The sequence below is a fragment of the Anolis carolinensis genome, chromosome 2 (genome assembly GCF_035594765.1).
Source record: "Anolis carolinensis isolate JA03-04 chromosome 2, rAnoCar3.1.pri, whole genome shotgun sequence".
Taxonomy (NCBI): Eukaryota; Metazoa; Chordata; class Lepidosauria; order Squamata; family Dactyloidae; genus Anolis; species Anolis carolinensis.
In genome coordinates this window covers 25,364,460-25,389,329 of record NC_085842.1, presented here as the reverse complement: position 1 = coordinate 25,389,329, position 24,870 = coordinate 25,364,460, and the positions used below count along the sequence as shown (strand labels likewise).

The 24,870-nt window shown below is 41.4% G+C and overlaps 1 protein-coding gene across 1 annotated transcript in view; it reads right to left on the bottom strand.

Moving 5' to 3' along the window:
- cfb (complement factor B) overlaps positions 1-24,870 on the bottom strand; it is a 150,349-nt gene that overhangs the window by 107,629 nt on the left and 17,850 nt on the right. Inside the window, exons 3-11 of the mRNA XM_062969325.1 lie at positions 22,773-22,958; positions 21,268-21,441; positions 15,263-15,376; positions 13,643-13,779; positions 11,647-11,788; positions 7,179-7,310; positions 5,620-5,709; positions 2,776-2,916; positions 569-666 (exon numbers count right to left, since the gene is read on the bottom strand). Of these exons, the coding sequence (XP_062825395.1) occupies positions 569-666; positions 2,776-2,916; positions 5,620-5,709; positions 7,179-7,310; positions 11,647-11,788; positions 13,643-13,779; positions 15,263-15,376; positions 21,268-21,441; positions 22,773-22,958 (1,214 nt within the window). The remainder of the gene's footprint in view (positions 1-568; positions 667-2,775; positions 2,917-5,619; positions 5,710-7,178; positions 7,311-11,646; positions 11,789-13,642; positions 13,780-15,262; positions 15,377-21,267; positions 21,442-22,772; positions 22,959-24,870) is intronic.

The following is a 24,870-nucleotide window of genomic DNA, read 5'->3' as shown; positions in this document are numbered from 1 at the left end:
TCTCAAAACCTGCACTCAGCTTATGCAGAAGTATATATATTACGTTCTTGGACAAGGGTGGAGAACCTCTTAGCCTTCAGACCAAATCCCAACCCAGGAAACATCTATTGGGCCAGATTTCTGCAACTGATGGGACTAAAGGCAGTGTATGAGACAGAAGAGGCATTCTTTTGACTTCTTTCTTCATTCTATGCCTGTAGTCCTAAACTGTGGGAAAGCCTTCATACAATACTAACGTTGCAGGGTTCTGTCCTGGGCCCAGTTCTGTTCAACATCTTTATTAGTGATTTAGATGAAGGGCTAGAAGGCATGATCATCAAGTTTGATAGCTAATAATCCAGAAGACAGAAGCAGAATCCAAAATTATTTTAACAGATTAGTGAAATGGACCGAAACTAACAAAATGAAGATCAGCAGGGACAAAGGCAAGATACTCCACTTAGGCAGAAAAAATGAAATGCAAAGAGACAGAATGAGGGGTGATGCCTGGCTCGACTCTAGGCTACTACTTGTAAAGAAGAACATACTACGGCATTGCAAGGAGGGGAACAAAACAAACTCTACTTACATTTTCTTGGAGGAGAACATGCCATGGGTTCTTTTGATACCATTCAGCATTGATGGAATAATTTGCCAAACCACATATATCATCCAAATCCTTAGGGTCTGAGAGAGTTAGAAATAGAGGAAAAACTGCATTTATTTTCAACACATTCGTGCTATAGCCCTATAACATTTTGGGGAGGTGGAATGTTTGGGGAAAATAATCCTCTTGGCCTCTTGTCACCTTCCCAGTATATACCATTATAAGCACCTTGTGCCCAAAGAACCGTAATCACTGCAGTCTGGTGGGATATCTCACATGTATTCATCAATGAGAAAGTTAGTGCTGGGAAATTAAAAGCCAGACTTGCATTTAGCAGCATGAGAAGAGAATCCTTGGATCAGCAGATCTTTTTTTAATATTTTTTATTTTTTTTTGGGGGGGGGGCTGCATCTTGTCCTCAAAGCCATTTTGGGGTCCAGGAGCCTGCTCAGACTGAGCGCACATTGGTGCCATTGTATCAACAGCCAAAGCAGTTCCCACATGGGGTTTGCTGGTGACATTACTTTGGCTGGTCAAAAGGACACCTTCTGTGACCTCATCAAAAGTGACATTGCCAACAAGTCTCTTGTGAGGCAGGTGATACAATGATGAAACTGTTGGATATGTGCACACTGGATTAGGCCAGATTCAGCCTGACTCAGCTGTCCACACCACAGAAACACCAGGAGTACAGTCTGTTTTCCATTTTCACCAAATCAATGGCTGGAATCAGTGGTCATGCTGCAAATCCAGGTGTATATCATATGAGCTTGAACTCCAATTCCCAGCAAGTGGAATGCGAAATATAGTCCTAAGCACCTTCTTAAACTGTGGGATCCAATCCAAAATAGCTCGATATTGGGGTCCCAAATGTGTTTGGGTTTCCAAAAACATTTAGCAACAATAAAAGCTTTCTGAATGCATCTGGTGGCTATTTTAGACGTTTACACAAATCTGTTGTGCAACGATTACAGTGGACTCTAAGGATGTTTCAGTTGTACCCTATATGCTTGGGATCAAGTAACAATTTATCCGGCAAAAAGGGATTGCAAATGAAAAGTTTAAGAAGCCCTGGTCCAATGTACCTGGCAAACAAAACATAAATCTTTGGTGTGTTACAATATTTAGCATTATTATATAGTGTTGTTTTGAAGGAAGTGGTGAGACAACAAAGACCACTGATGCAGCCAGGTTTGGATCAATTGCCATTTGGCTCCTTCTCTTCCAGAATTCATTCTACCAGTGATCATCCAACACAGGGTGTCTCTATAATGTAGAACTATCATAGTTTGATACCACTTTAACTGTTCCAGTTCAATGCCATGGAATCCAGGGAGTTGTAGTTGGGTGAGGAACCAGCACTTTTTGGCAGAGAAGGCTAAAGACCTTGTAAAAATATTTTTTAGATAATTGTGTGAGGATTTGTAAAAAGGCACCACGATATAATGGGTTGACTGGAAAGGCATGTGTCGACAGCTGATTGGCTGAGCCAGCTAGGAGCCAGAATTCTGATTGGCTACTGTCTCTAGCTGGCTGCTGAGACTAACTGTTTTAACGGCCACTTTCACCTCGGAGAGTGAAGAGCACTGACTGGAAATAGTCAGGAAGAAAATGGCTGCCTACTCTCTGAAGCCTAATTATTTATAAGGCAAATGAGGCACATTTAAAGACTGTATAAAAGGACAGTTTCTTCCCTCTGCTCTCTGTGTGAATTCAGAGAGACTGCTGTATATATTGTTGCCCTGTTTGATCTTTTGAACTGAAGTAAAGATGCTGTTACTTTTTACACAAGCCTGAGTGACACTTTATTATACTACAGGGTATATCTTGGATCAGAAACTGTGGTAAAGCTTCTATTTTTTATTTATATCTACAACCCATAACAAACCGCAGTCCCAATGATTTTACCTCTAAGAGGCAAGGTGTGTGTATATGTTCATTTTGGTGGGTGTTTAGGTTTATGGTGATCTATATTCCACTTTCCAGTGAATTTCTGGTTGCTTTCAGTTTCACTTGAACTGCTACAGTTCAATACTATGGAATTCAGGGAGTTGTAATTTGGTGAGGAACCAGCACTCTTTGGCAGAGAAGGATAAAGACCTTATAAAACTACAACTGGATTTAACACTGTGTGTTGCCCCACCCTACCTTTTTCCTCCATCTTTCTGTTGCGCAGAGTTCATACCTACCCAGTATGTCTTCAAAGGCTTCCTTGAGTGTCTCAAGTTTTTCCAGTTTGAATGCATGCTTTTCACCGGGCTTCTTCGATGCAATCTCATTCATGGCACTCCAGTCCACATCAAGGTTTCCAACACCAAAGACATAGATATCTGAACAAATGGGGGGAAAACCCACAAAGTTTTGCCCGATGTACACACACATCCTGGATGGAAAGATGGGATATTGCAAAATTCCACAGCCTTTGGCACTGAAGGTTTAACCAGTTACATAGCCAGCAATGAACTATGTGAACGGATGGCATTAAAATGTTCCTGAAACAGGAGATTTGTTTTCCAACTGTCAACAAATAGGGGGGAATTCCAAAGAATACGAGGAAATTCCAGAAGTGCTTTTGAAACTATTTTCTAATCTAAGGGAACCTGAAATGATTCAGAATCTTACCAGGACAAAGTGTATGAAATACATCTTAAGGAATTTCCTTTCTTGACTACAGCTACCCAAATTCCAAGCCAAAATGGGCTGCCGCTGGCTAATCTGGCTGAGGGATACCGAGAGTTGTAGTCCAAAGGAATTTTCCCAAGTACTGCTGATATTAGAAATGAGGACAGCTAAGGAAATGGGCTTTCTTGTATATATACTCCACTTGCTTTGCCACCACCAGATCCTCTGAAGATGCCAGCCACAGATGCAGGCAAAACGTCAGGAGAAATGCTACTAGAACACAGCCATACAGCCCAGAAACCACACAACACTCCAGTGATTCTAGCTATGAATTCCTTCAACAGTATCTTAAGTGGTTTAATTGTTTCCTTGGGAAATTCCTGGCATCACCATAAGTGACCTGAAGGCACATATATGCACATATAGTAGAGTGTCGCTTATCCAACCTTCGCTCATCCAACGTTCTGTATTATCCAACATTGCCTTTTAGGTGTCAATGTTTTTGTAATCAATGTTTTGCAATGCATTGCAATGTTTTGGTGCTAAATTTGTAAATACAATAATTACTACATAACGTTACCGTGTATTGGAATGCTTTTTCTGTCGATTTGTCGTAAAACATGATGTTTTGGTGCTTAATTTGTAAAATCATAACGTAATTTGATGTTTAATAGGCTTTTCCTTAATCCCTCCTTATTATCCAACATTTTTGCTTATCCAAAATAAGCCGGGCTGTGTATGTTGGATAAGTGAGATTCTACTGTATATTTATTTTAATTATTAATGTTTTTAAAACATTGTTAATTAAAACTGAATTTTAACTGGATGTTTTGTTTAATGCTTTTAAAGCTAGTGTAATCTATATTACTGTCACTGTTCTGTTTCAATTTATACTATAAGCTCCCATTCGGAACAAAAGAAGAATATAAAATAATTATTTCATTAGCAGTCTTACTCCAAATGGAGCTGACCTTTATCAAGCCAGTTTGTTTGGTCCTTTGATGAGCTTTGCACCTGGTCCTTTTATATATTTCCTTTCCTTAGTGCATTGCACCTGGTGTATCAGTCCACAAACATTCTCAACAAAGGCACATTATGTGTCCTTATTTGCGTCTGGCTCTACTTCCCTCCCTTCCCTGCTTTGCTGCATCTGTAGCAATACTGTACTTAAGGTTATGAGATCACTGTGGTAGTAATGTGTCTTCAGAAAAGAACAGAGGTAATGGGGATCATAGTGAAAATCTATTCCTCAAGCAACTACCTTAAGAAACAACATAGAAACAGGCTCAAAATGGAATTGGAGAGGAGCTGCGTATTGATTCCCCAGCACAGTTGGGTTAAAGTCCAGTGTTTCTCAGAAACTCTGCAGTGGTCTTGGTTCTTTTACTGTTTGGACAGTTAGATTGGGTTCAAGTAGAGCCATGCCCTCCCCCGCTTTGCAATTGGCCACCTTGATTAGCATTGAATAGTCTTGCAGCTTCAAAGCCTGGCTGCTTCCTGCCTGGGGGAATCAACATTCACACTTGCCTCAAACAGACAAGAGTTCTTTTCCCCACCCTGGATATATAAACCCCACATGCCTAGTTTCCTCACAACCTCTGAGGATGCCTGCCATAGACGTGGGTGAAACGTCAGGAGAGAATGCTTCTGGAACATGGCCATACAGCTTGGAAAACTCACAGCAACCCAGTGATTACGGCCATGAAAGTCTTCGACAACACATTGAAAGTGAATAGTGTGTGTGGCTAGCAGTCTTTCTGAAAGTATTGTACTAAGGTGCAGTCCTAGTTTTAACTTTTTCTCTTCATGCCCATCTGGACAGATTGAAAAAACCAAGGAGTTTCGGATTATGTTCCTGCCCTTTCTGTTTTTGTGTGTGTGTGTGTGTGTGTGTGTGTGTGTGTGTGTGTGTGTGTTTTTTGCTCTGTTCTGTTTTTGAGACCTATTTGACATTTTCTGCATTCAGAAGTATTTCTAATGAATTCACAGCACTTACAAGGGCTTTTAAAGGTGCATCAACACAGTAGAATGAATGTAATTTCATACTGCAAGGTGGACTTAATGTCAGGGAAAAACATTTACTTTTACTTTTACCTATGGAATCCTGGGAATTGTAGACTTACAAGATTTTAGCCCTTGCCCAAGAGTGCCAATACCTCACCAAACTACAACTCCCAGGATTCCATAGCACTAAACCATAGCATTCGAAGTGGCATCAAACTGCATTCATGCTACAGTGTCAACACACCCTTTGATGGTATTGGAGTCGAGGTCGTGGATCCAGATTCTCAGCAGGACATTTTACTTGGTTTTACAGGCAGTCAGGTTCCTGTCACGAAGTTTGACTTCTTAAGGCACAAAAGACCACCTCAAAACATTCACTCAAAGAAAGGTAAGTTTAGATGTCTCACCCAGATAATCCTTCCGGTTTTCTCCCACGTTCACCAAGCCTTCTATGCTTCTCACTGCATCTTTGGGAGGCCGCCCAAGATTAGATTTACCTAGGGACGACAACTCACTTGGTTAGGCAGAAGAACAAAAATACACAGGTAACAATTGCCAAACATTTTGTGCCAAGGTACAAGCCAGAAGAAAAAATACCTTATTTCATGGTATCTGGCTTCCAGTATTTTAAAAACCTCTAAAATCAGGACAGTAAACAAAGAACAACACTCAGAAGACAGGGGAATTCCAGACAAGAAACAGTCAGGGCCAGCTAACACCTCCCAAGAAAGGATGCCCCCAGGCAGGAAGCAGCCAGGCTTTGAAGCCGCAAGGCTTTTCAATGCTAATCAAGGTGATTAACTGCAACATTCACACCTGCTTCAAACAGACAAGAGTTATTTCTCCCACCCTGGACATTATTCCACAGATATATAAACCCCACTTGCCTATTTCCAACAGACCTCACAGCCTCTGAGGATGCCTGGCATAGACGTGGGCGAAACGTCAGGAGAGAATGTTTCTGGAACATGGCCATACAGCCCAGAAAACTCACAGCAACTCTATGAGTAGTAACTTTTCCAGTTCCGGTCAATAAATGAAAAGGTGAGTTTGGCACCCTTTTAACTGTCATGGGCTTTGTAGTTTGGTGAGACCTCAGCACATTTTGGTGGAGAAAGTTAGTGACTCTAAAACTACTGCTGCCATGATCCCATAGCATTGAACCATGGCAGTTCAAGTGGTGTCAAACTATATTACTGTATATACTCGAGTATAAGCCGACCCGAATATAAGCTGAGGCACCTAATTTTACCACAAAAAACTGGGAAAACATTGACTCCAGTATAAGCCGAGGGTGGTAAATTTCAGAAATAAAAATAGATACCAATAAAATTACATTAATTGAGGCATCAGTAGGTTAAATGTTTTTGAATATTTACATAAAGCTCAAATTTAAGAGAAGACTGTCCAACTCTGATCAAATCATTATTCTCATCTTCTTCACTGTAAATGCCCTTATGTATCCTTTTAATAATAATAGAGTAAAATAATACATGTAATAATAAAAATAATGATTCCAGGAAAATAATACATGTAATAATAAATAGAGTAAAATAATAAATGCAATAATAATAATAAGATCAGAGTGAAATAATAAATGTATTATTATTAATAATAATAAAAATAGAGTAAAATAAATGTAATAGTAGCAACAGTAATAGAGTAAAATAATAAATGTAATAATACCAATAATAATAGAGACAAATAATAAATGTACCATATATTCTTGAGTATAAGCTGACCCAAATATAAGCCAACCAGGATCCTCACCCGAGTATAAGCCGAGGGGGGCTTTTTCAGTCTTAAAAAGAGGGCTGAAAAACTAGGGTTATACTCAAGTATATACAGTAATTCTACAGTGTAGTAGATGCATGCTACAGCAAAGCAATTCAGCTCTTTGTACTGGGTATAATCTATCCAACTATCCACCCCTCTAAAGCTTTTTGATCTCCCCATTTCTCCTCACCGTCTGTAAGCAGAATGATAGCATGGCGAACTTTGTCCCACTTCTCTAGGACATTTGCTCGGTCATTAATCATCATCCTGTAGATGGCATCAAGGGCAGCGTAAGTATTGGTCCCTGTTGCATTGCCATGATCTGCAGAAGGAAACAAATTCCTATTGAGTTTTATGGGCTTACATCTTTCTTGTTCCCCACAAAAGATGTGGATGTATTTGAATCTATTGCATTTTCATCTCTTTGGTGTGCTAATTAAGTTGTAGTTTTCAACTCATAACCTAACTGATATTAAATCTTACTCTTCGGTTCCATCTACACTGATAATGTAATGCAGTTCGAGGCCAGCTTCAAACTGCAGCAGCTAGACAACAACTCCAGTGAAAGCAAATCAAAGAAATCTCATAATGCACATCAGTGCTCTGTGATTAGTGTCATCACCATCCGGGACACAAACTGGTTCCAGGATTTCCTATTTAATCATCTGCACAGTGAAACCATTTTCTTCAATAATGGTTTTAAACTGCATTAAATAGTCAGTGTAGGTGGGGCAGAAGTACAAGTTAATATCAATTAGGTTATGAGTTGAAAACTACAACAGAATTAGTACACCAGTGAGATGAAAATGCAATAAAAATAGTGCTCTTCTCTCAAAGACAGTTCTAAAAGTCTTATCTCTTTGGTTTTGTGTATCTATAAAAAAGGTAAAGGTTTCCTCTGACATTAAGTCCAGTCGTGTCTGACTCTGGGGCTTGGTGCTCATCTCCATTTCTAAGCTGAAGAGCCAGCATTGTCCGTAGACACCTCCAAGGTCATGTGACCGGCATGACTGCATGGAGCGCCGTTACCTTCCCGCCGGAGCGGTACCTATTGATCTACTCACATTGGCATGTTTTCGAACTGCTAGGTTGGCAGAAGCTGGAGCTAACAGCGGGCGCTCACTCCGCTCCTAGGATTTGAACCTGGAACCTTTCGGTCTGCAAGTTCAGCAGCTCAGTGCTTTAACACACTTCGCCACTGTGTATCTATACTGTCCATATAATGCCATTTCAAGCCAGTATTGAAGAAAATGGTTTTGCTGGGCCGATCATTTCATAAGAAATCCTGGAACCAGTTTGTGTCCTGGATGATGATGACACAAACCGCAAAGGACAGATACACATTAAAGGTTTTCTTTCATGTGCTTTTGTGGGAGATTGTAGTCTGACTTTTGCAGTTTGAAGCTAACTTTGAACTCCATTAGATGGTCAGTGTAGAGGCCATCTACATTGCCATATAAAGTAGTTTCAGGCCACATCTAGTGTCATATAATGTCCTTTCTGAATCCATATTATCTGCTTTGAGCTGAATTATATGGCAGCGTAGATATATAATCCAGTTCAAAGCAGATAGTCTGGATTTAGAAACTGGATTATATGGCAGTTTAGATCCAGCCTCAGAATGCGGTTTAACAGCATTGAACTGGATTTTATGGCAGTGTAGACTCATATAATCCAGTTCAATGTGGTTCAAGCTTCATTATATGAGTCTACACTGACCATTATAATGCAGTTCAAACTGCATTACATGGCAGTGTAGATGGAGCCTAGGAAAAGATATGTAGAATTGGACTGGACCCTGTTTCCAAGCTCCGCATGTTCCTTGGAATATGAATCTCTGCACCAAAGGTGAACAATTCTGTTTGTCATTTGCAGCATAAACAAGGAACAGGAGGAATTTAAAAAATGGAATGTAGCTGTCTCTTTAAGGCCAATTTAATATTTTTATACGATTTTTCATGGATATAAATTCACTTATTTAGATGTGGCATTCCCATTCTGGTGGCACAGTGTGTTAAACCTCTGAGCTGCTGAACTTGCAGACCGAAAGGTCCCAGGTTCAAATCCCGGGAGCGGAATGAGCACCCGCTGTTAGCCCCAGCTCCTGCCAGCCTAGCAGTTCGAAAACATGCAAATGTGAGTAAATCAATAGGTACCGCTCCGGCGGGAAGGTAACGGCGCTCCATGCAGTCATGCCGGCCACATGACCTTGGAGGTGTCTACGGACAACGCCGGCTCTTCGGCTTAGAAATGGAGATGAGCACCAACCCCCAGAGTCGGACACGACTGGATTTAACGTCAGAGGAAAAACCTTTACCTTTATCTTCCCATTCTGTACCACATTTTAAGAAGTGGGTTTACAGATAAAGAAAACTCATTCAAAAATTTAAAAAAACTGGTTCATCTTAAAGTTGTTGCTACCTTTCTTTTTCCCTCTCCCCCAACCTCCTTTCTTTATTTGGTAGTCCCAAAAGTAATTTTACTACTTAAAAGATGCGCACACACACACACACACATTCGATGTTCCTGGAAGTCTATTTCCAGTTTTGAATAGTAAGAGCAGCTTGGAAAGGGTCCCGTGTAAGAAATCAAGGGCACACGCCTTGCTTTAGAGAAAAATTTCCACTTTCGGAATTTTTAAAGTGTTGCAATCCTGCTATTTTGAGCACCACTGCTCTATCCAAGAAATGTTTTTCTAACATGAGAAATGGGAGAGGTGTTCTAAAAGTTACAACAAAGGAAATCAGCATGGACTCTATGGGCACATCTACATCACAGAATTAATGCAGTTTGATATCACTTCAACTGTCATGACTGAATGCTATAGAAGTTGTAGATCAGGGAAGTAACAGCTCTCTTTGATTGAGGAGGCTAAAGATGAAGTAAACCCACAACTCTCATGATTCAATAAGCATTGAGCCATGGCTGTTACAGTGGTATCAAACTGCACTAATTCTACAATGTAGATGCACCTGAACACTTAAGTAGTTTTCAAGACTCAAACTGGAATATCTGTTGGGTAGGAAAACTGTTTGGTCCTGATTCAGAGCACTTGGATCAAAGGCTGGATCTACACTGCCCTATATTTTTATTTATTTATTTATTTATTTGCAGTATTTATATTCGGCCCTTCTCACCCTGAAGGGGACTCAGGGTGGATCACATTGTACACATATAAGGCAAACATTGAATGCCATATAACATAGAACAGAGACAGAGACAGACACAGAGGTAATTTAAACCTTCTCCAGCTTCCAGCTTCCAGCTTCCTGAGGGTATGCTTGATTCTGGCCACAGCGGGAGCAGCTGCTTCATCATCCACTGGGACAGCACTTCCTCATTCCAACGGCGGCTGGGTGATTTTTATGGTGTCATAAATTAGCCTTCCCACATATAAGTGGTACAGGAGAGTCTCACTAATCCAAGCCTCGCTTATCCAAGCCTCTGGATAATCCAAGCCATTTTTGTAGTCAATGTTTCCAATATATCGTGATATTTTGGTGCAAAATTCGTAAATACAGTAATTACAACATAACATTACTGCGTATTGAACTACGTTTTCTGTCAAATTTGTTGTATAACATGAAGTTTTGGTGCTTAATTTGTAAAATCATAACCTAATTTGATGTTTAATAGGCTTTTCCTTGATCAGTCCTTATAATCCAAGATATTCGCTTATCCAAGCTTCTGCCGGCCCGTTTAGCTTGGATTAGTGAGACTCTACTGTACCTAAATTTCCTACTAGATAGATGCAACTATCTTTCGGGTTGCTTAGGTCACCAATGAGCAGGGGCTATATTTTATTTTTAATTGTCGAGTGCTCACCCTGACACGGCTGGCCTCGAATTCATGACCTCTTGGTCAGAGTGATTTATTGCAGCTGGCTGCTAACCAGCTTGCACCACAGCCTGGCCCCATATATCCCAGGATCTGATCCCATAGATGTGGGTGAAACATCAGGAGAGAATGCTTCTGGAACATGGCCATACAGCCCGGAAAACTCACAGCAACCCAGTGATTCCAGCCATTAAAGCCTTAGACAACACACTGATCCAAGATTATCTTCTCATCCCAGATTATCTTCAGTGTAGACTCATAATGGTAAATGTAAAGGCTTTTGCCTGACAGAAAGTCTAGTTGTGTCCGACTCTGGGGGTTGGTGCTCACCTCCATTTCTAAGTGGCAGAGCCAGCATTGTCCATAGACTACATGACCTCCTAGGTCATGTAGCCAGCATGACTGCACAGAGTGCTGTTACCTTCCTGCAGAAGTGGTACCTATTGATCTACTCATATTTGCATGTTTTTGAACTGCTAGGTTGGCAGAAGCTGGGGCTAATAGCGGGAGCTCACTCCATTCCCTGGATCCGAACTGCCAACCTTTCGGTCAGCAAGTTCAGCAGCTCAACAGTTTAACCGACTGCGCCCTCGGGGGCCTATAATCCAGTTAATCTGGGATCAGATCCTGGAATATAGAGCAGTGTAGATCCAGTCTTAGAAAAAACGGGAAGTCCAGGAAGGAAATGTGTAGGAATGAAATATTGTCCTTTTAGAATTCCTATCCCCAGGACAAGTCAGGAAGACCAAAGGACCCTGAATTTAAAACTAAACTTTGAGAATAGGCAACTGGTAGAAGAAATCTGATAATATTTCCAATACCTTTGTAATTCATGTCGCTCTTCATCTTCTCGAGAACCAATTCTGGATCTTCAGCTATATCTTCATGGATGTCAACAATAGTCTTTGGTTGGCTGGCAAAGGAGAGGATGGAAAACTTGACGGCTACGTCAAAGCTGGCAACCTGGGAAGAGAAGGATAGTACTCCATGGAGGGACAGCACAAGAACAAAATAAAGCACTGCAGTTACCATGCCTAAAACAAGTTAGTCTAAGGGATAAAGAGGACAGGATGATGTTTCATTCCAAAAATATTACAATACCTGGATCTACACTTCCATATAATAAAGTCTGAATTGTCATTATATGGTCAGCTCAACTGCACTATGCTGTATTATATGGGTCTACACCAGTGGTTATCAGCCTGTGGGCCGAGAATGAAATTCCAGTCTGCGAACCTCCTTCCTCTTTATTTATTTTATTTTATGTATTTTATTTCCGCTACTTTCCGCAGAGCTGACCATTGCATTGGATAGACCACATCAGCTCTAGATTATTAAATAGAGCTGTGGGCAAGCAGATGGCGACTACTGGATGGCATATGTTCTGTATCAGAAACTAGAGTTGATGGGGTCTATCCAATGCAATTTTCTGAATCAGCACCCCAAATAACCAAACCGAATCTAAAGTTGACCAAAAACTGATTCGTAACCCTTTTGGTACTAATGGTGGAGAGTGGACCCTGGTCAAAGTGGGCCCTGGTCAAGTGGGCCCTAGTTGGGAACCACTGGTCTACACTGACCATATAATGGCAATTTAAAATGCATTTTATGGAAGTGTCAATCCAGCCAATTAGTGGGAACATTACTCTCTTGGTATAGCAAGGTATTGTGACATGTGTTGTCGAGGGCTTTCATGGCCGGGATCACAGGGTTGTTGTATGTTTTCCGAGCTGTATGGCCATGTTCCAGAAATATTCTCTCCTGACGTTTCGCCCACATCTATGGCAGGCATCCTCAGAGGTTGTGAGGTATTGTGACATGAATTCTATCATGTTTTATTCCTATCACTCTTAACCCACAGTAGCCCCATCTCTTCAGCCATATAATACTGTTTGAAACTGCATTATAAGGTCAATGTAGGCTCATATAGGTTCAAAGCAATTAAAGTCAATGGCAACAGACTTCTCCAAGCTGAACTTTTCAAATATGTTGTACTATAAGTTCCATCATCCCCAGCCAACAATTGGATTGTGAGGTTTGTATACACCTGGCAAGCACAAAGCTGGGGAAGGAAACTGAAACCCCTTCTACACTGCGATATAATCCAGATTATTAAATCAGAAAATTCACATTATTTGCTTTGAACTAGATTATATGAGTCTATAGTGTAATATAATCCAGTTCAAGGCAAATAATTTGGATTTTATATGGCAGTGTAGAAGGGGATTGACTCTCTGCAACTGACTACTGTTAAAGGACCAACAGCAAATGAAGTCAGCCAAAGACACACTGAAAATCACATGCACAGTCTACAAAGTCTTTTAAAAAGCAAAAATCTTCCCTACCTAATTACTATATGTTTAGAAACAATAATGTGGTTGTTAACACTGGCCAACACAAATTTTGATGACTCAGATGTCAGCCCTCTTTCTAGGTATATTTGACCTGCTGATTCCAAAAATGGCATCAGTTTCCCCCTATCAGTTCTAGTTTTTGAGATACAGAACATATACCATCTTCCAGTTGCCACCTGTTCACCCATAGAAAACCAGGATAACCATATCTAAGAAACTAGAGCTGATACGGTCTATCCAATGTAATTTTCTCAATCCCAAATAATCCCAGGAATAAGATGAAAAACCAAGAAAAAATATTTTCATTGGGCTATGTAATCATTCAGTTAAGGTATCATGTAGTTTGGTCCAGAGCCATCATTATTTATTTACTGTGTAAGGACACCTGAGACTAACCATCAGAAATAACTTCCCATCAAACCCTCCTCATCCCATAAGGCAAGTCGTTTCTGTATAAACTTACTCTGTTGATAATAATTTCCAGACATTTTTTAAAAACCCGAAAGTTGGCTTCAGTAACGCTGTGGGAAGCATCCGCAAGCATGTAGATGTAGAGGAAATTGTCTTTGGACAGTATCAGCCTTCGTCCTAAATTTGGAGCTAGTATTGAGAGAAAGAAAAATACTAGTTGAATGCAGAAGATGAAAAGGGATATGGTTGGAGTAGCCCAAAGCTAGCTGCCTGGTCTCAGATGCAGCAGAGACTCTGTTTGCCAGCACTGATTGAATTACAGTTTGCACAAAATAGCTCATCCAAAGCCTCCATCCTGTTTGTAGACTACAGGTGCATCTACACCAGGTATGAGCACCATTCAGCCCCCCAGGTGTTTTGGACTTCAACTCCCACAATTCCTTACAGCTGGTAGGATGTTAGGAATTGTGGGAGTTGAAGTCCAAAACACCTGGAGGGTCCTAGTTTGCCCATGCCTGATGTACACTGTAGATTGAATTCGGTATGACACCGTTTTAACTGCTGTGGCTCAATTCTATGGAATCAAGAGAGTTGTATTTTGGCAAGTGATGTTCCTTCCAGTTGCCATTTCTCACCAATGTGGCCAACTGCATCTGCTTTAAAGGACTTCGGCATTGTGAGTTGAACTACCTAACACTCTTAATCCACAGTAGCTTCTAATCAGATCAAGAGCTTCTAATCCCAAGTATTTCTGATAAGGGATAGAGAAGCATTTGGAGATTTCAGATTTAAGAAACGCGACTGTTCTGTCACGCACTGGGCCTGCAGCTATTGTCTTTGTACAGGACGTATACTTTATGCCCAGCGGGAAGCCAGGGCATCAAGAGAGGCTCTTGAGGATTTTCCTGAAAAGGATAGTCCTTTGAGTCTTTAATAAGATAACAAAGTCTTTATTATTGAACAAATAATAAATCTTCAAGGAGTCAAATAACACTTCAAGGTTTCCTTAATAAACTGTTGTCCTTTTCTGTCTTGTCCCCTTATAACCTCTCCCAGGCTGTCTATTATATGGGCCTAGCTGATGTGGGACCCACTACCGATTCCAAATGCGTCTGGGTATCGAGTGAACCTACCAACCAAGGCTTGCAGATGTTTCAGCTGGGGTTCCGTGGATCTGTGATGCTGTTCCCTCTCCGAGGTTTCTTTGGAAATTTTAGGGCTGTTTCCCTCATGAGTTGTGAGGCTTGGAGATGGGAACCAAATCTAAACACCACATTTATTTATGTTTTCTATGCATTAGGCCACATAGCCAGAAGGTAAATTTATAGACAATATTTTAATTTGGACATTGCCTTTCACCTAGAGAGCGACCCAAAGCAGCTTCCAAAACAATTCAGTTTGTGTAGCTTGAACCATCAGAAAGCAAAAGTAGCACTATATGAGACACCCATGAGTACAAGTTTGGTGTAATTCGGATTCTGGAATTCCAGATAAGAGATGCTCAACCTATATTTTGGGACTTTGGGATAAAAACATACCTGAAAATTGGGGGGAAACTAATAAAGCATTCATAGCACAATGGGGGGGATTCTAATTTTTCTTAATCCTAATCTTCGGTAACCCCATCACATAAATCCACATTCAGGGTAGAAAGTACATAGTTTAGACCCACCTTGAACTGTCCCGGAAGGATCAGGTCCAGATGAAGACACTTCACTCAGAACATCAGTGAAGGAGGCCCCAAACTCAGCTCTGACATCTTCAGCCCGATCATATGAATAGGGAGCTGTTTGGAAGAAAGGCTGTTTGTCATTGCAAGACAAGGTGAAAGAGGAGTCAGCCATTGGGTTGAGTCTAGAGCAGTGGTTCCCAACCTGTGGTCCATGGACCACCAGTGGTCCCCATGAACTAAAATATGGTCCATGGCTTCACCGTTACTACACTGTTGCAACGAGAGCGACTGGTCTCGCAAAACCCTCATACAGTGCCGAGGCAACGGGGATATCAGGAGGGGAGAGGCTAACTACCCATGAAAGGCAAAACAACAAGCCTCCTGACTGCTGCTTCTCCTCCCTCCCTCCCTCCCTCCCTCCCTCCCTCTGAGTGGAGCCGTTCCATATGGCACCTGGAAGCAGGGGTGCCTTGGTGTCTTCGTTTTTAGCCTGTTCCTGTGGTTATTTGGAGTACTGATTCAGAAAATTGCATTGGATAGACCACATCAGCTCTAGATTATTAAATATGGTTTTCTGTGTGTGAGCAAATGGAGACTACCAGATGGCATATGTTCTGTATCAGAAACTAGAGCTGCTGTGGTCTATCCACTGCAATTTTCTGAATCAGCAACCCCAAATAACCAAACCGAATCTAAAGTTGGCCAAAAACTGATTTGTAACCCTTTTGATACTAAAGTTGGAGAGTGGTCCCTGGTCGAAGTGGTCCATGGTGAAAAAAAGGTTGGGAATCAGTGGCCTAGAAGATCGGTAGAATGGTCTTGGAAGGATATGAAAAATCAACATACTCAATGTCTGCAAATGCAATTCAATGGTAATGATAAAAGTAATATATAGCAAGGTTAATCAAAATACATGTCCATGGCCTTTTGGAGATAATACAGGCAGTCCACAAGCTATGAACAAGATTGGGTTGTTCTTAAGTTGAATGTATATGTAAGTTGGAACAAGTTTTGGATAGCAAACCTATGTGCTGTTTGTGTTGTGCCCTTGTTCAGAAGATTCCACCTCACTATGTCCCTATGATAATTGGACTTTGGAAAATTTGGCTTGTTATAGAAACAAGCACTGGTGATAAAGCTTAAGTGGAGACACCTTTTCCCCATGATAACTCTTCCAGGAATTAATTTCCCTTCCTAGAAGTAGATTTATCTCCCTTTCTGTTGTCTCATGCTCCTTCTTAACTATGAGTCATTTGTAACTTGGAGACTGCCTGTACTGAACTAAGGTACAGAATGAATCAGCAGTATGAATCAACCTGCTTTATATGGAAATGATAGCCAATGTAAAGAATGGGGAAACATATTTTAAAAACCAACAACCCCTGCCATAATGAAAAGGATGCAAAAGTCTTCCAGGATCCATATACACTGTAGAGTTCATGGAGTTTGACATCACTTTAATCGTCATACCTCAGTGCTATAAAATCCTGGGATTTGTAGGTTGGTGGGGCACAAGTACTTTTTAATAAAGAGTAAGGGTCTCATAAAACTACCACTCTTGAGATTCCATAGCACTGAACCATGACAGTAAATATACCTTTTTGAATACATTTTTTTCTGAATATGTGCAATGTATTCATATTCCCCATTGATTAAAGCAGATTTTAATCCAACTGTGTGTATTTCAACCTGCTTTTAACACATGGTAAACCTGACAAAAACGGTACTGTATGTAAAATGGCTAGGGAGTGTTCATGTTCATCTGAAGAGCCAAATTCACATTGGGACAGTGTTGTATCTTCACAAATAAGTAAAATGGTTTTTTCAGAGCCTCGGCTATATAGAGGGGTGTACGTAAATTTACAAACATAGCAATAGCAATTTCCAGTTTGTTGATTTTACTTTTGAAAATTCAAGGCTGCATTTCATTTCACAAGTTGCAAAATCTATATATATAAAATGATAAAGTTGTTTGCGCAGTGACTATAACAACAAAACTAAACATCCCAGAAATACGAAATTTGGCAACACAATGCAAAAGGCTTGCCTCCAGGTTACAACAACACAACCACACCACAAAACCACAATCTGGACCCACAAAACTCACAACAACGCATCATGCGATAACAACACAACTAAACGCCCCAGAAATACAAAACTTGGCAACACAATGCAAAAGCCTTGCCTCCCAGTTGTAACAACACAACCACACCACAAAACCACACAGGACCCACAAAACTCACAACAACGCATCATGCGATAACAACACAACTAAACACCCCAGAAATACGAAACTTGGCAACACAATGCAAAAGCCTTCCCTCCAGGTTGTAACAACACAACCACACCACAAAACCACAATCCGGACCCATAAAACTCACAACAACGCATCGTGACTATAACAACACAACTAAACACCCCAGAAATACGAAACTTGGCACACAACTAAACACCCCAGAAATATAAAACTTGACAACACAATGCAAAAGACTTGCCTCCCGGTTGTAACAACACAACCACACCACAAAACCACAATCCGGACCCACAAAACTCACAACAATGCATCGTGACTATAACAACACAACTAAACGCCTCAGAAATACGAAACTTGGCACACAACTAAACGCCCCAGAAATACAAAACTTGACAACACAACACAAAAGCCTTGCCTCCCGATTGTAACAACACAACTACACCACAAAACCACAATCCAGACCCACAAAACTCACAACAACGCATAGTGACTATAACACAACTAAACGCCCCAGAAATACAAAATTTGACAACACAATGCAAAAGCCTTGCCTCCCGGTTGTAACAACACAACCACACCACAAAACCACAATCCGGACTCACAAAACTCACAACAATGCATCGTGACTATAACAACACAACTAAACGCCTCAGAAATACGAAACTTGCCACACAACTAAACGCCCCAGAAATACAAAACTTGACAACACAACACAAAAGCCTTGCCTCCCGGTTGTAACAACACAACTACACCACAAAACCACAATCCGGACCCACAAAACTCACAACAACGCATAGTGACTATAACACAACTAAACGCCCCAGAAATACAAAATTTGACAACACAACGCAAAAGCCTTGCCTCCCAGTTGTAAGAACACAACCACAACACAAAACCACAATCCGGACCCACAAAACTCACAACAACGCATCATGACTATAACAACACAACTAAACGCCCCAGAAACACAAAACTTGGCAAAACAATGCAAAAGCCTTGCCTCCCAGTTGTAACAACACAACCACACCACAAAACCACACTGGACCCACAAAACTCACAACAACGCATCATGACTATAGCAACACAACTAAATGCCCCAGAAATATGAAACTTGGCAACACAAAATAAAAGCATTCCCTCCCGATTGTAACAACACAACCACACCACAAAACCACAATCCGGACCCACAAAACTCACAACAGTACATCGTGACTATAACAACACAACTAAACGCCCCAGAAATACAAAACTTGGCACACAACTAAACGCCCCAGAAATATAAAACTTGACAACACAACACAAAACCCTTTTCTCCCGGTTGTAACAACACAACTACACCACAAAACCACAATCCGGACCCACAAAACTCACAACAACGCATTGTGACTATAACAAATACAAAATTTGACAACACAACTCATCCACCTCCCCAATCACTACATTCACACTTGGCCTCCAAAAAAACAATTACAATAATAACAATGACAACAACAACAACAATAAGAAACCACACAATCATAGGCAAGAGACAGCCAGGCACTGAGGCTGAGAGGCCAGTCAGTGCTACACTGGGCCTCCAAAAAACAATACAGTAGCATCTAACTTATCCAGCCTTCATGACCACAACAACAACAATAATAATAAACACATACACAGGCAAAACAAAAAAAGGACTATTGTACCACAATAAAAATATAAACCGCACTCAGCAGAATCAGACATTACAACTAACAACAAACCAAAGACAACAGGGATCTCAACCAATTATCAATCAACACAAAAATTGAAGAAGGTAACAGACTTCAAATACTACTACTAATGTGAGTATAAAGAAGGTGGAGGTCACAGCATAAATACAACCTAATGTAGACTGACCAACACCACCAGACTAAGCCACAGCAACGCGTGGCCGGGCACAGCTAGTGATGTATAAAAGTACAGTGAAAAAGGATAGGCCTTTCTTCTCTAGATAAACATCAAAGATAACAAAACCATAAAATTGCAAATGGAGGCAATAAAACCTCTTCAAAAGGCCTCTGTGTCTCAACCAGGCACTGAAAATACTATAATGTGAACATCATATTTGAGATGTACCAATATTTGGGGTTGGCAATGGGATTCCTGCAGAGCTAGTCATATCATGAAGATAGTCACCATGGGAAGGGAGTAAACTGTTATTTAATTTATTGTTGCTCTCTGGAAAGGGGAGAAGTGCTAACCATGTTTTCTGGCTCCTATAACAGCATGAATAACATCACTTGCTGCTCTGTTATATGGTTTGAGCTGATCCTGGAAAGCTGGAGTCTCCATATGGCCATTAGTAGAAAGACTAAGAGCTTCATCACACCATGTTGTTATACCATCATGCCAATGCATTAGTCCTGCCTTTGCCTCGACCTTATTGCACAATGTTGTTGTGTTGGGGCTCAGCAAGAGGCTGGGGTTTTCTCAAAGGATGAGGGGGGTGATGGATTTCCAACTGAGGAGTCTTTGTGTGAGGCAGTGGAAGATGAGACAAAGGATGTTTTGGATTCCAATGTTTGTTCCTTAGCAACAGGGGAAAGGGAAACCGGTGAAAGGTCTATTTCTCTTGGGAATAGTCTTCAGCTAATGGGGAGTTTTCCCACGATATCAGATTAGGTCTCTGGACTGAGGGTGTGATGGATATATGAATTAGGCATTCAGAGAGACTCCGTGAGAAATCCTTGAAACCCAAGTGTGTGAGGCATGATCTCATGGCTTCTTGGTTGGGCTGGGCTTAAATTAAGTGATGCTTACTTGGTATATCTGAGAGCAAACAATGTTGCCAAAAGGTTCAGGTTCCTGTCTCAGCTCTTAAGTTCATGATTTAAGTTTCCTGTGTTTGCCTATGTTCCTGAAAGAGTTTTGTCTTGGAGAAAGTTCCTGCTTTCATGCTTATGGATTTATGCCTGTGTTCCTGACTTCCTGTACCTTACCATTGTTGGACTACTGCTCTTTTGTATATGGGCTCAGTGCTATTCTGCTATTCTGCTGAAGAGAACTGGTGCCTCACCAAACTAAAATTCACAGGAATTCATAGCATTGAGCCATGGAAATTAAAGTGATGTCAAACTGCATTCATTATACAGTGTAGGTATGTTCTATGATTTTTTTTTTTTGAGTCAGGAGTGACTTGAGAAACTGCAAGTCACTTCTGGTGTGAGAGAATTGGCCGTTTGCAAGGACGTTGTCAGGGGACGGCCGGATGTTTTACCATCCTGTGGGAGGCATCTCTCCTGTCCCTGCATGAGGAGCTGGAGTTGACAGAGGGGGCTCACTCACTCTCCCCGAATTCAAACTGCCAACCTATCAGTCAGCAGTCCTGCTGATACAAGGGTTTAACCCATTGCACCACCAGGAGCTCCTGTTCTATGATTGATGCAAAAACATTATATTTGGCCAAAGATAAAGAAGTCAGGGAAAATAAAATCAGAGATTGGGAGCAGTCCAGAGGATAGGGGTAGATCATTTAGTCCAGACGTTTACAAGGTTACTCTTTTGAACTTCCCAGGAAGTCTAAGGGCCCTTCCACACAGCCATATAACCCAGAATATCAAGGCAGATATTCCACAATATTGGCTTTGAACTGGGTTATCCGAGTCCACACTGCCATATAATTCGGTTCAATGTGGATTTTACATAGCTGTGTGGAAGAGGCCTAAGAGCTGCATTCCAAAACTCTGATCAAATTCAGTTTGCTGAACGGGACATGTTGTGGGATAATATTCACCTCTGCAACTTGGTTCTGCTCCTGACCATTCACCTTCCGGAGTGCAAACACGCTGTGCTGAGCCTACCAAGTTGAAGCCATTCTGACACTGAAATGAGACCCGATCGCCAAGACGGTTGCGTCCTCCAGTAGCGATTGCCCCTGGCGGGATGGCAATGCTGCGGCAATGGCCCACTGCACAGGGAATGAAAGAACAAGAGGAGAGAAAACACAAGATGATATGTCCTCTGATTGTATATTTCTTGTTATTTTTTGTAATGCGTTGGGGAGACTTTTTTGTCATGTTGAAACATATCATTATATTAGATTTCATCATTATATGTCATCCCTACAAAAACAAAATTACCCCGACTCATTATTTGCAAATAAAACCTTATATTTTATCAAGTTTTGCCAATTCCATACCTTTACATACAGTAGGCCTTCAGTATTTGCTGGGATTTGGTTCCAAGATACCACCACAATTATCAAAAACCCATGGATGCTAAAGGACGATTATAAATAATTGTGCACAAAATGATAAACAATTCAATGGTTTGCTCTTGGGATCCTTTAAACAAATATTTTTGAGCCATGGTGAGTTGAATTTTTGGATGAAGACTTCATGGATATGACCATAAATAAACCTTATATGTACTAAAGATGATATTGAATATAGAACTGACTACAGCCAATTGGATTATCAATGAGATTCCTTTTCCCAATGGCTATACTCAGTTCTATAGTCAATATCATCTTAAGTACATCTAAGATTTATTTATAGTCAGCACTTCATATCCTTTAGCAAACTTATTATTTAATTTATTTACAGTATTTATTTATTTACAGTATTTATATTTCGCCCTTCTCACCCCGAAGGGGACTCAGGGCGGACCACATTACACATATAAGGCAAACATTCAATACCTTAACATAGAACAAAGACAGAGACAAACGCAGGCTCTGAGCTGGCCTCGAACTCATGACCTCCTGGTCAGAGTGATTTGTTGCAGCTGGTTGCAGCTGGCTGCTCACCAGCCTGCACCACAGCCTGGGCCTTAATTACGTTTAAGTGTTTAAATGTATTTTAGCTAATTATTACACAAGTGTTAGAATAGCGATTTGTTTTTATTGTGTCTTTGTAGACTTGTCTTTTGTCTTTTACCATTGATATGGTCAGAGGACTAATCAATAAACAAATCTATTTATCTACCTGAGGCTGATTTTAAACTTGATAGAGGTTGAGCATGGCACACTAGGATTCAGAAAGTGGATTATAGGGCAGTGTAGATTGGGCCTAGGTTTCCTTGCTTTATCGGCATTGGCAGGAAATATCAGAAATCAATACATAAGATCTGACTGTTTCCCAGAACAGATACAACATTTGATTGATATGCCTAATCTATATTATTTGAGAACTGCTGCTGATGTCATTTCTAATGTGATGCACACACAAGCCATAAGAAACTAGACTTTTTTTCTGAAAGGACAAACTGCCATTGTGTTGAAATCTTAGAAAAATTCACCTCCATCGTCGCAAACAGGGGAGGTCCCATTCCAGCGGCCATTGGGCAAGCAGTGTCTCTGGGAGGAACCATGGAGTTGATACCCATCATAACACTCAAAACTCAAAATATCACCAATCGGATGAGAGCTTCGGCGTGGACTGGATGAACCATGTTCAAAGGACATCTGTGGAGGACAGCGTATTTCTACAAAAGAAAGAGAGGAAGATTAAAAAAGAAATAACACAGAAGCTTAGAATATGGGGACTGTGAAATTACTGCTGATAAAATATTGCTTTTCCACTTAATTACATACTTTACAGCAGGCAGTGTCTTGTGGTGAAGAACCTTCTGTAATGTTTGCTCAAAAGTTAAGGCATTCAGCAAAGCCCCATGAAAAATTAGTTGAGAGCTTCCTCTTAATCCGGTGTTCATTTTATTGATTTCTGTTCACATTAGCTGGGGTATTACTAAGGAATGCTATGAACCAGTTTCTAGTCCTGTTGTGGCTCAGCAAGTGGCAGAGGATTTTTTTGGCACATCGGAGAATGAGAGGTTTGATGAGTTTCAAAGTGATGAGTCTGTCAGTGCTGGGAAAAAATTGCAGACAGTTGAGGGTGATGTTTTGCATTCCTCTGACCGTTCCCAAGCAACCAGGGAAAATGAAACCAGTTCTCTTGGGAAATGGCTTTCGGTCAATGGGGAGTTTTCCCGAGAAGCCAGATTAGGTTTAAGAATGGAGGGAGTGAAAAATAGACTAATTATAATAATAATAATAATAAAACTTTATTTATACCCCGCCACCATCTCCCCAACGGGGACTCGGGGCGGCTTACATGGGGCCATGCCCAGACACCATACAATATAACAAAATAAAACAACATATCATAACACAATATAACAGTGCAAAAATAATCATATACATTACAGCACAAATCAGAGAAAACAGTAAAAAACAGGGCGGGCCACATGAACACTTAATTAAAAACTCGGGAGAGAGAGACATAGGAATAGGGGGAAACAGGGAAATAAAATGGTGGAGCAGTCTAAAGGATAAAAACCAAGGGGAATGGCCAGAGCAATATATTACATTTACTCCCCAAAGGCACATCGGAAAAGCCATGTTTTTAGATCTTTCTTAAAGGCTAACAAGGTGGGGGCTTGCCTAATCTCAGTGGGCAATGAATTCCACAGTCGGGGGGCCACAGCAGAAAAAGCCCTCTCCCTCGTTCCCACAAGACGGGCCTGGGACAGAGGCAGTGGCGAAAGGAAGGCCTCCCCGGATGAACGAAGGGAACGAGCAGGTTTATGGTAGGAGATACGGTCCCTAAGGTAGGTGGGTCCCAAACCGTTTAGGGCTTTATAGATGATGGTCTGCACCTTGAATTGGGACCGGAAAGTGAACGGCAGCCAGTGGAGCTCTTTAAACAGGGGAGTAGATCGTTCCCTGTAGCTCGCCCCTGTTATTAATCTGGCAGCCGAGCGCTGGACCAATTGCAGTTTCCGGGCCGTCTTCAAGGGAAGCCCCACGTAGAGCGCATTACAGTAGTCCAGTCTAGAGGTAACTAAGGCATGCACCACCGTGGTCAAGTCAGACTTCACGAGGTATGGTCGCAGTTGGCGCACAAGTTTGAGTTGTGCGAAAGCCCTCCCGGCCACCGCCGACACCTGAGCCTCAAGCGTCAACGCTGAATCCAGGAGGACCCCCAAACTGCGGACCTGTGATTTCAGGGGGAGTGCAACCCCGTCCAGCACAGGTTGCCACCCAATACCCCGATCAGATGGGCGACTGACCAGGAGGGCCTCTGTCTTGTCAGGATTGATCCTCAGCTTGTTCCTCCTCATCCAGTCCGCCACAGCGGCCAGGCACTGGTTCAGAATCCGAGGGGCTTCCTTGGAGTTAGATGGAAATGAGTAGTGGATTTGCGTGTCATCTGCGTAGAGATGGCAACACCCTCCAAAACTCCGGATGACCTCTCCCAACGGTTTCATGTAGATGTTAAATAGCATGGGGGATAAAATAGACCCTTGCGGGACCCCACAGGTCAATGGCCAGGGGTCCGAGCAGGTGTCCCCCAGCTTCACCATCTGGGAACGACCCTCCAGGAAGGACCGGAGC